The sequence below is a fragment of the Nipponia nippon genome, unplaced genomic scaffold (genome assembly GCF_047370975.1).
Source record: "Nipponia nippon isolate SJK-2023a ecotype South Korea unplaced genomic scaffold, ASM4737097v1 scaffold_61, whole genome shotgun sequence".
NCBI lineage: Eukaryota > Metazoa > Chordata > Aves > Pelecaniformes > Threskiornithidae > Nipponia > Nipponia nippon.
Window position 1 is genome coordinate 460,240 of NW_028262382.1, and position 12,041 is coordinate 472,280.

The 12,041-nt window shown below is 52.6% G+C and overlaps 1 protein-coding gene across 1 annotated transcript; it reads right to left on the minus strand.

Moving 5' to 3' along the window:
* Positions 1 to 10,868: 10,868 nt before the first annotated feature.
* Positions 10,869 to 11,804, minus strand: LOC148051275 (olfactory receptor 14I1-like). Its single transcript, XM_087738199.1, has one exon. It carries the CDS (start codon positions 11,802 to 11,804, stop codon positions 10,869 to 10,871), a length of 936 nt encoding a protein of 311 aa, XP_087594325.1.
* Positions 11,805 to 12,041: the final 237 nt, after the last annotated feature.

Consider the following 12,041-nt stretch of genomic DNA (forward strand, 5'->3'; position numbering starts at 1 on the left):
CTGCCTCTCTGCATGGGGACCTGCCCAAGGAGGTAAAGGCAGTGAGAAGTTAGGGTAGAGTTCTCTGAGCAAAGCCTATTGCAGTTCTCATGGAAACACCCCAGACTGCCTTGCACCTTTCAGGGACACCTTTGGCAGGTCCCTTTCATGAGCTTTGGTTGGTGCTGGCTGAGGGTGCCATGTGGAGCAGGGGGCTCTGCTGTGGGCTCTGGAGGTGTCAGTCCTGTCCTACAGCAATAGGTAATAGCAACATGGGGTGATCTCAGATTAAATCCACTTTGGGTATCAATGAGCTTTCAGCATTGTTGCTCCCATTTCACCCCACTGCAGAGCAGAGCCGAAGGGATTTTGTTTTTTTTATCTCGTTCTAGTTGCCACACCACAACTGAGAAGTGCTTGTAAAGCAGAAATCCTTGGCACTTCTGCTGTACTCCAAGTGACATGTTGTGGGTGTTGACAGGCAAAGGGACTGTCCCTTAGTGCAGGGTGTGGAGAGCTGGTCCGTCCATCAGCCCTGGTCTCAGCTGCCTTTTCCTTGCAGCTCTTTGAGCTGGAGGATGATGACCAGATGTTCCCCTGAGAAGAAACCTGGAAACTTCTGAGAGCGGAGGAATCCAGTTCCCAAGTGCAGATCTCCAAACCCCTCCCCACCATCTCATCGTACCTGAGCAGGATCTCAGCTCTCCCCTCCCAGCCACGGACACACAGGGCTCATTGCAGCTGCCCACACAGATGATGAGCCACATTGCCATGGCCTTAGCACTGAGTTGTCTTCTCCATGGGACACAGAGAGCCTATGGGAGAGCTGTGCCCTTCTGGAGGACAGCCTGCATCCCAGCAGGACCCCCAGGGAAAGAGTCAGAAGTCCGGAAGACAGGGAGTCCTTAGGTGAGGGTCAGCTCATTGCCAGCCCCACACACTGCAGTGCCCAGAGCCCCCAGGTAAGGTGGGGACAAAGGCAGCAAGGCCAGGAGGGGAAAGAGAGAAATGTCCCAATGCTCCTGCCATGGGAGGAAGGACAGGGACAGACAGACAGGCACTCGGATTTCTCCTCACTGTGGGTTGGGCTGCCAAGAAGAAGGCAGCCTGAAACCCCATGACCCTGGGGGCAAAGGCTGTGCTGGGTGGGAGAGGAGACCAGGAGGGTGCTCCCTGAAGGTGTCTGTGCTGCAAGGGATGGCAGGGAGGTGCCTGAATCCCCACTGCCATGGTGTTTATGGGAGCAGATCCCTTTCACTCCCTGCCCACGTCTCTGCTGCCTGGAGCTGTCCCTGCCAGGAGCTGGTTCTCTGTCCCCAAGTCTCCTCCCTGTCCGTGCTCAAACAGCCAGTCCCCCCCACTGTGTGCTCAGCTCTGCCCTGCAGACATCTCCTGGCAGCAGGGCACTGCCCAGGGGCATCTCTGCATGTGCAGGGGCTCAGGAGAAGCTCAGACAAGTCCCAGTGAGAAGCAGGGTCTCAGTGCCTTCTCCAGAGCAGAGGAATAAATTCCCATCTCCCACTGCCCACCCAGCCAACTAAGAGTGGAAAACGGAAAGCACAGATTCCTTCCCTTTTAGGTGATCCTCATCTTGACCTTCCTCTTGAAAAGTCCCCTTGGAAATCCCCTGGGAGTAATATGGAGCTGCAGGCAGCCCTGACCCATGCAGTACCCTCTCAACAGAGGGACCCGGTCTTACCCTGCCAGGGGTCACTCTTTGCACACACAGCTTCTCCCTGCAGCGTTGTGGGCAGCTCCCCGGGCAGGCTGAGTGCTGACCCTGGCAGGCGGCAGAGTCCCTTGCCCTGGCACACAGCCCCCTGGGGTGCAGGGATCCTGCTCTGAAGGATGGCCCTGGGCACGTCTGGGTGCACACCCAGCTTCACGCCCTTGCAGCCATCCCCAGGAGAAGGCAGCCATCATGACCTTTCCTTCAGATGGTGCGGCAGGGAAGCCCTGCTCTGGAGCACGTCCTCCTTCTCCACCCCAGAGAAGCCAAGAAAGACATCCTGATAGGTCCTGTCAGTCATGGGATGTACCAGCTCTGGAAGACCCCTCCACGATACTCATCTGAATTTCCCTGCTGCCAGAGACTTACTGTGTCAAATGCTGTGAAGATTTCTCTGTGAACAAGCTCAGCTCTTCCTTCCACCCCAGACTGCTTTTAACCTCTCTCTGCCTCGCTCCTCTCCCCATCGGTGCCTGCAGGCAGTGCCCTCAGCCCTGCTGCGCTTTGCAGAGGAGCTGCTCCTGGGCAGAGCTGTCTCTCTGCAGGGCTGCCCACTTGCCAGCAGCTCCCTCCAGCCCAGGAGCCCAGCCCAGATCAGCAGCAGAGGCCCAGCCCAAGGCAGCGCTTTCCCTGCCCCTCTGGGCTCCCTCCAGGTGTCCCTGGGGCTCCAGGGGAACCTGCTGTGAAACAGGCTGAAGGAATCGCTGATGTTCCCTCCTGCAGCTGGGGAGAGACACTTCTTTCCAGCAGTGTCATTTCTCCTATCAGAGATGGAGTTAGGTCTAAAAATCACCCTTTTGTCTTACCATGAAGTAGGACACCCAGACAATGACAGGCAGGGATCTTCTTTAATCCTGATGAGGGATAGGATTCAGCTGGAGACTGAGACTCAGTGGAGGCATCTCATCCTGTGTTTCTATTGCTAAGCACTGGAAGGGGACTCAGCTCATTCCTATGCCTGCCGCAAATGCACAGGAGGTGGGATTCCTCTTGCCTCAGTTCAGGTGGGCATTAAATAGGCACCTGCATGTGAGCTCCTTGCCTCAGCTCCTGTGGTCACTGGTGAAGATGTAGGTCAGGAGTCGGCTGTTCAGATGAAATACCTGCTGACATCTGAGGTGCCAGAGGTTGTCCAAGGCACGTGCAAGGCAACTGCACTTGTCCCTGTTTACTACTTTCTTGGCAGCCTATGCTGCCATCTGAGCAAATGAGGTCATCTATCATAGGGAGAACTAAGCTTTGCTCTGTCTTTTCCATCAGCTGGGTTGACTAGATCTCCATGGCCTGTAATGATGGTTTTCATCCTCACATTGCCTGATCAAACTGCGGACTGTTACTCGATTTCATGTCCAAATAGATGTCTGTAGTGTTCTGTGAGATGCCAAGGCTCTCACCCGTACCTACGTGTGGCTGGCAGGTACAGCACAGGGAAGCCATCCCCATTCAGAACAAGTGTGTGTCGGACACCCCAGACAGCATTGCAGACAGGTTCGGTGCCTTTGTGCAAGAAACTGTTTGCCACCACTGCAGTGTGGCAAGGTCCGTCCCTTCTCTACCCAGTAGATGTAAGGCAGGCCAGGAACACAAGGCACATCACACTGGGGTCTCCACTTGTGTGCCTATGTTCTCAGACTGCTGTTTTATCTCTCCACCAGCCTTTACTCACCCCCTTGATGATACAATCAAGGAACGGACCAAGAGGTTTCACATTGGCCTGACAGCAGCACCTTGTCATTCACGGAGATCACCTTCACGTCCACCAAAGGCCCTAAGAGGCAGCAGAGGCACCACTGAAATAAACCTCTTTCTTTCCAGGGCTGCACTTCCCAGCCCCATTTTCCTCTGGCCTTGGGGATAGCAGGGTTTGCTCACTATTGTGGCAGCCAATTGCAGCTTTATGTTTCCATCTGATGTCCACTCTGGAACGTCTCTGCTCTGAAGCAAAGCCTTTGCAAACAAGGCTTCTCGGACGCTGGGTACCAGGTTTCCATAAGACAAGTCAGAGTTTTGCCTGGAGCCACAGCTGAGGAGCTACAGCCCAAATGTGCACTGATGCCCTCAGCCAGGGGCACAGCCAGGCCGAGCTGGAGCCTGTGCTTTTTGACATCGATGGAGTAACTGCCAAGGCATGATGGGACAAGTCACACGGCTTGGGGTGCTGCAATGGATGGGTACAGGCTTTTCAGGAGAGATAGGCTGGAAGGATCAGGAGTGGGGCTCTCTCAGAGTGAAGAAATTAACTGCACGTATGGAGCTCCTCTGTGGGGCAAGTGACAAGTTGGGTGAGCCCTTGTGAGCGAGGGCCAGAGGAGGGGCCAGTAAAGGTGACACCGTGGTGGGAGATGAGAAACCCACAGTCAGGGTGGGGAAGTTGGCCTAGTCTTTTCTAAGCATCCAAATGAAGTCCCTGGATGTAGAAGCCTGGGTCTCACTGGAGACTGCAATGTCCCTGGCATTTAATGGAAGAGGAACACAGCAGGATTGTCGTGGTTTAACCCCAGTCGGCAACCAAGCACCACACAGCCGTTCGCTCACCCTCCCCCCAGCTGGTGGGATGAGGGAGAGAATCTGAAGAGCAAAGGTAAAAAAACTTGTGAGTTGGGATAAGAACGGTTTAATAATGGAAAAAAAATAAAATTAACTTAAAAAAAAATCTGTAATGAAAAGGAAGACAACAAGAGAGAGAGAGGGGAACAAAACCCAGGAAAATCAGGTGATGCAACCGCCTACCAGTCACTGACCAATGCCCAGCCAGTCTCCGAGCAGCCATCACTGCCCCCTGGCCAACTCCCTCCAGTTTATATACTGAACATGACATCATATGGTATGGAATAGCCCTTTGGCTAGCTTGGGTCAGCTGTCCTGGCTGTGCTCCCTCCCAGCCTCTTGTGCACCTCCTGGCTGGCAGAGTATGGGAAGCTGAAAAGTCCTTGTCTTAATATAAGCACTAGAATCACAGAATCATAGAATGTCCTGACTTGGAAGGGACCCACACGGATCATCGAGTCCAACACTACTTAGCAACAACTAAAACACCAGTGTGCTGTCACGTTATTCTCATGCTAAATCCAAACCACAGCACTATACCAGCCATTAGGAAGAAAATGAACTCTGTCCCAGCTAAAACCAGGACAGCATCCACCCCTTATTCTATACCATCTACGTCGTGCCCAGGTCCCATACTTTCCAATACATTTCAATTAATTGCCACCACTTTTCCTGTCTTTTAATATATACACACAGACATCATTCCCTTGGTCTATGGGCCATGCCTCTAAAATGTCCGTTGGGTTCATTGAGTCCATGACTTTGGGCTTTATCTGTCATAACAGTCTTTCAGGGCAGTAGAGATGGTGTGTCGTCTTGGATCGTTGCATGCTGAAGTCAGTTCTGGTTCCATCACTGCTGCACTTCGCTTGGTTTCATCAAAGTTCATTCTTTATTAATCTGGGTGATTCTTACTGTAATACCATTGATATGGCATATAGGCACCATAGAAGTGATGACATACACTGTCATTTAGCAATTAACATCATACGATTCAGTTCATCATTGGCTATTTTCACCCAAAATCAAATCCCCATGAGGTACACATCAGAATTCCCCATCCTTCCACATCACCCACCAAGTGCACCCACGTCCTTGAGCAAAAGCAATCCCACGAGTGGGTTTGCCTTTGCCCGAGGTGGGAGTAACCCAGACTGTCTGCCCCACCATATTTTTTATGTGCACTACATGGACTTTATTCCCTTTTACATTACGTAGAAGTTTTGGTTGGGCAGGGCCAGCTCGATTGGCAGATCCCCTAGTGTTGACTAACCAGGGTCTTTGCTAAATGTGTGTCCCAGTGTTTGACTGTCCCATCACCCGTTGCTCTCAGTATAGTCTTTAACAGTGCATTGTATCATTCAATTTTCCCAGAGGCTGGTGCGTGATAGGGGGTGTGATACACCCACTCAGTGCCATGCCTTTGGCCCAGGGGTCTATGAGGTTATTTCAGAAATGAGCCCCATTGTCTGACTCAATTCTTTCTGGGGTGCCATGTCGCCATAGGACTTGCTTTTCAAGGCCCAGGATAGTGTTCGGGGCGGTGGCATGGGGCACAGCACATGTTTCCAGCCATCCGGTGGTTGCTTCCACCATTGTAAGCACATGGCACTTGCCTTGGCGGGTTTGTGGGAGTGTGATATCATCAATCTGCCAGGCCTCCCCATATTGATATTTCAGCCATCGTCCTCCATCCCAGAGAGGCTTGAAAGCTTGGCTCGCTTGATTGCAGAGCATGTTTTGCATTCATGGATAACCAGTGCAATAGTGTCCATGGTCAGGTCCACCCCTCAATCACGAGCCCATCTATGTGTTGCATCTCTTCCTTGGTGGCCTCAGGTGTCATGGGCCCACCGAGCTAGAAATAATTCACCCTTCTGTTGCCAGTCCAGACCCACCTGAGCCACTTCAGTCTTAGCAGCCTCATCCATCTGCTGATTGTTTTGAGGTTCTTCAGTGGCCCGACTCTTGGGTACGTGAGCATCTACGTGACGTACTTTTACAGCCAGGTCCTCTACCCAGGCAGCAATATCTTGCCAATGTGGCAGCCCAGATGGGTTTGCCTCTGCGCTGCCAGTTGCTCTGCTTCCATTGCTGCAACCACCTGCACAGGGCATTTGCCACCATCCATGAGTCAGTACAGAGATGGAGCATTGACCACTTTTCTCGGTCAGCAATATCTAAAGCCAGCTGGATGGCTTTCACCTCTGCAAACTGACTCGATTCACCTTCTCTTTCAGCAGTTTCTGCGACTTCTTGTATAGGACTCCATACAGGAGCTTTCCACCTCCAATGCTTCCCCACAAGATGACAGGACCTGTCCGTGAACAGGGCATATTGCTTCTCATTTTCTGGCAGTTTATTATACAGTGGGGCCTCCTCAGCACACGTCACCTCCTTCTCTGGTGATATTCCAAGATCTTTGCCTTCTGGCCAGTCCATGATCACTTCCAAGATTCCTGGGCAACTGGGGTTTCCTGTTCGAGCCCGTTGTGTGATGAGTGTGACCCACTTACTCCATGTAGCATCAGTTGCATGATGTCTAGGAGGGACACTGTCTTTGAACATCCAGCCCAGCACTGGCAATCGCGGTGCCAGGAGGAACTGTCCTTCAGTACGAACCACTTCTGGGGCAGCTCAAACCCCTTCATATGCTGCCAGTATCTCTTTTTCAGTTGGAGTATAGTGGGCCTCGGATCCTCTGTATCCCTGACTCCAAAACCCTAAGGGTCAAACTCGAGTCTCCCCCGGTGTTTTCTGCCTGAGGCTCCAGGAAGGGCTGGTCTCCCTGGCTGTGCTGTAGAGCACGGTTTTTACACCTTTCCTGCCCAGACTGGCCCAAGGGCTACTGCATGAATTACCTCCTGTTTAATTTGTTCAAAGGCTTGTTGTTGCTCAGGGCCCCATTTGAAATCGTTCTTCTTCCAGGTCACTTCATAGAGAAGGCTTAAAACCAGACTGTCATTAGGAATATGCATTCTCCAAAAACCCACAATGCCCAAGAAAGCTTGTGTTTCCTTTTTGCTGGTTGTTGGAGACATAGCTGTTATTTTGTTGATCACATCCATTGGGATCATGCCCCACTTCTCATCTTCCCTGTCAGTCTCTCCTCAAGACATTGAATCTCCATTCACCACAAAAGCCATGGGAGCTGTCCTTCCCCACCTCAGCTCTTATTCCTCTGATGTCACAGCTCTGTGATGGCACACGGGGCTCCCGCTCTCTGTGCCCCAGGCTGTGGGCTTTGGTGCTCGTTTGGGCTGCAGCACCTCAGATGTGGCACCAGGGCCAAGGGCAGACTTGTCACATGGAAACCTGGTGCCCAGAGATGGGACCCCGTGTGTGGAAAGGCTTGGCTTCCCAGCAGAGGCATGCTGGAGTGGGTGGCAGGTGGTGCCATAACGATGGATGAGGTTCCCACACCGAGAGCAAAAGCTGCAGTCCCCAAGGGCAGAGAGAAAGAGGCCTGGGCTGTGCAGCCCTGGCAGGAGAGGGCTTTGCTGTCCCAGGTGACTCTGCAGCAGCGTGGGGCCTGTGCCAGAGGTGGAGCTGATCTGCAAGAAGGACAAGGTGCTGCTGAGAAAGTCCCTGGGGGAGGGCAGCCTGTGATCCAGCCACACTGTGGACATCATGCTGAGGGCTGACTGGACAGAAAGCAGCTCTGCAGAGAAGGATCTTGGCATCCCAGAGGAGAAGCAGCTGAGCATAAGCCAGCAGTGCACCCCCATGGCAAAGGCCAACAGCCTCCTGGGCTGCATTAGGAAAAGCATTGCTGGCAGATGGAGGGAGGTGACCCTTCCCCTCCACTCAGCACTGGCGAGGCCCCATCTGGAGTGCTGTGTCCAGTGCGGGGCTCCTCACTACAATAAAGTTCTTGACCTACGAAAGCAAGTCCAGCAAAGGGCCATAAAGCTGTTTTAAGGGACTACAGCATCTTTCATAGAAAGAAATGCTGAGAGATGTGGGACTGTTCAGTCTGGAGAAGAAAAGGCTCGGAGGGATCTTGTTAATGTGTATAAATACCTGATGGGAGGGCATGAAGACCAGGGAGCCAAACTCTTCTCAGTAGTTCCCAGTGACAAGACAAGGGGCAATGGACACAGCTAAAAACACATGAAATGCCATCTGAACCCAAGAAAGCACTTTTTGACTGTGAGGGTGGTCAACCACTGGAACAGGATGCCCAGAGAGGTTGTGGAGTCTCCATCCATGGAGATATTCCCAACCCAGCTAGACAAGGTGCTCAGCAACCTGCTCTAGCTGACGCTGCCTCAGTTGGAGGGTTGAACTAGATGATCTCCAGAGGTCCTTTCCAATCTCAACATTTCCATGATTCTGTGAGTATGAAGGAGAAAAGTAAGAGAGAAAGAAAGGAACAACACAGCCTTGACTGCAAATACAGTGGGATCCCATGGAGAGGATGGAAGCTGGAGCAGGGGAGAAATGTGAGGAGGAAGGAGCAGGAGAGATGCTATGTAGTGACTGTTAACCACCTCTTCACCATCCCCCCTGCTCCTGGTGGTGTTGGGGTAGGTAGAAGAACTGGGAACAATCGAGTAATGTGAGCCTGAGGGAAAGTGTGAGGGGAATGGTCTTTAATATTTTTCTCATTGTTTCTCACAATCTGAATCTTCTTATAATTGGCAACAAATGAATTAGATCTTCCCTAAGTCAACGGGTCTTTGCCCATGATGGTATTCAGTAACTGGTCTCCTTTACTTTATCTTGACCCATGAGTTATTCCATCTTATTTTTTCCCTTTTCCTCTTGAGTCAGGGGATTGAGTGAGCAGCTGGGTGGGTGTCTGGCTGCTGTCCAAGGCTAACCCACTACAGAACCACCACATCAGGACTGCTGCATCCAGCATGGGTCTTCCCAGCACAAGAAAGAGCCTGACAGAATGGAGCAAGTCCTGCAGAGGCCAGAAGGGTGGCTGGGACCTGCAGAACATTATGGACAAGGAGAGGCTGAGCGTGCTGAATTTTTGAGAAATCCCTCGAGTCAAACACTCAAGGAAGGACCCACTCCAGTTGAGGGATCTCACTCAATGGAGATAGTCAATATTTGTTGAGACAAGGCCATGAGCACCTGTTCAAGCTGGATCTGTCTGAGAACTGGCTTGGCTGAGAGACCAGCTGTGGCAAGAGCTCTGGGGCTTGTGTGTAATAAGTGTCAGCATGAAACTGCTTCCCTTTTTCTGAATACTGGTGGTGGAGTTTGGTATAACTGAGCCCCGGAGGAGGACAAAGGTGACCATGCAGCAAGTCCCTTCTCAAGGATGGGATGTACTACCAGAGATGAAAATGGCCGGTGTGTGGGACTGTTCTGGGACAGTTTTCCCAGGGCAGCTTCCCTGGGGTGTCCAGGGAACATGGCACAGACCTGGCCCCTCTCTTCTGAACCTTCGGTGCCTTGCTTCCTTCACCATGATGCCTGACTCTGCACTGGCAGCACCCTGCTGGGTGCCCCCACCCTGCACACTCACACAGCTTAGCTCTACACTCATGCTTTCCTCTCCCGGGCACTTCCCAGCCCAGCCCAGCCCCTCCCCAGCTCTCCCCACCTCCCCTGCCCTCTCCCCAGCCCAGCCCAGCAAAGCAGCCCAGCCTGGGCTGGCCCCATGGCAGTGCCCACCGCAGGGTGCTGCAGAGCTCTGGGTACTCACCCCACAGCCCCAGTCCCTCTGAAGTGGACAGCAGCTGCTGGGGGGCAGAGAGGGGCATTCAGGCTCCCAGTCAACCCCAAGGCTGGTGCTGGCCCCAAGGCCATGAGGAAACAGGCTAGGCACTCTCTGGCTCTCCTGAATTCATATTGTAGGTGGTGCCCATACCTGACTGAATTTGTCACCTCCTCTGCCTCCACCAGCCCCACTCCTCACAACAGCATGGCAGTCCTGGCCCTGGGCCTCCTCAGGCAGCTCCCGAATCACTCCAGTCTCCCCTCCCTCGGGCTTCTGAGTCCCCACTGACTCCCATGGCACTGCAGAGTCCTTGTTCATGGATAAGATGATAAGATTTCCTTTTGAGGGACTTCACCACTGAGGGTATTTCACCTTCTGAGCCTCCATTCATTCCAACCCCAGGGCACGTAGTGAGTCCCCATCCTCTCCTCTCCTCACCCCTCCAAATTCATTTCCCAAGAGTCTCATATTTGCCATCAGTCCTTTCATACATGAAGAAACCTGAGGAGAGAATGGGAGCTCATGGGCCATCTCCCCTCCCATTGGACACCAAGAAGAGAGCTTTTAAATCCAGAGCGCTTGGCCCAGTGGAACCCAATGTGACCATGAGACTAACTCCCAAAATATTGAGAAGAGAATGAGAACAGACTCCTTAAAACACTAATTCGTTGGACATTTTCTTGGCAGCAGCTTTGGAGGAAGAACCCAGCCTTCAGGCACTGGACCTGGGAGATTCTGTTTTATTGAAGAGATGCTATTGGGCATGCCACATATCATACAGTGCTCTGCAAGAGTCAGAGACAATAAGATCAAGCCTCAAGACAAGAAGTATGAACCCAGCAAATTATCTATAATCAGGATTATGATAAGAGGAAACAGCAGACTCGTGGCCTAAGAGAAACTCTGAGAAATGTGCAGAGAATGGGAGGCAGGTTATTGTTGCTGAAACAGCATCCGTTGGGCCAGTTTCCATAGGGCATCCTTGAGGTCCTGGTTCCTCATGCTGTAGATGAGTGGGTTCACTGCTGGAGGCACCACCGAATACAGAACTGCCACCACCACATCCAGGAATGGGGAGGAGGTGGCAGGGGGCTTCAGGTAGGCAAATATACCAGTGCTAACAAACAAGGAGACCACGGCCATTTGAGGGAGGCATGTGGAAAAGGCTTTGTGGCGTCCCTGCTCAGAGGGGATCCTCAGCACGGCCCTGAAGATCTGTACATAGGACACCACAAGGAAAACAAAACACCCAAAGAGTAAACAGGCACTGACCACAAGAAGCCCTACTTCCCTGAGGTAGGCATCTGAGCAGGAGAGCTTGAGGATGTGGGGGATTTCACAGAAGAACTGGTCCAGGACATTGCCTTGGCAGAGGGGTAGTGAAAATGTATTGGCAGTGTGCAGCACAGCATAGAGAAACCCAGTGCCCCAGGCAGCTGCTGCCATGTGGACACAAGCTCTGCTGCCCAGCAGGGTCCCGTAGTGCAGGGGTTTGCAGATGGCCACGTAGCGGTCATAGGCCATGACAGCGAGGAGAGAAAACTCTGCTGCAATCAAGAAGGTGAGCATAAAGATCTGGGCAGCACATCCTTGGTAGGAAATGGCCCTGGTGTCCCACAGGGCATTGGCCATGGACTTGGGGAGAGTGGTGGAGATGGAACCCAGGTCAAGGAGGGAGAGGTTGAGGAGGAAGAAGTACATGGGGGTGTGGAGGTGGTGGTCGCAGGCTACCACAGTGATGATGAGGCCGTTGCCCAGGAGGGCAGCCAGGTAGATGGCCAGGAAGAGCCAGAAAGTCAGGAGCTGCAGCTCCCGCGTGTCTGCGAATGCCAGGAGGAGGAACTGGGTGATGGAGCTGCTGTTGGACATTTTTTCACTTTGGCATGTGGACTATTCAAGGAAGAAAACACAGTATGTTAGCACAGACTTCTCTGAGCAAAATCAAAGCCATTTCCCATAGACTCTGCTCATGCTACACACACCCCCTTTTCATTTTCCAGGAGACCTTCCTCACTCCGTGGCTGGAGCTCTGGTTGGTGCTGGCAGAATGTGCCATTAGGAGCACGGCCCTTGCCCGCTGGTTGCTGAGGAGTCAGTCCTGCTCTG

What these genes read in the sequence shown, in the direction of transcription:
- LOC148051275 (XM_087738199.1), bottom strand. Translation starts at nt 11,804, where the DNA reads ATGTCCAACAGCAGCTCCATCACCCAGTTCCTCCTCCTGGCATTCGCA.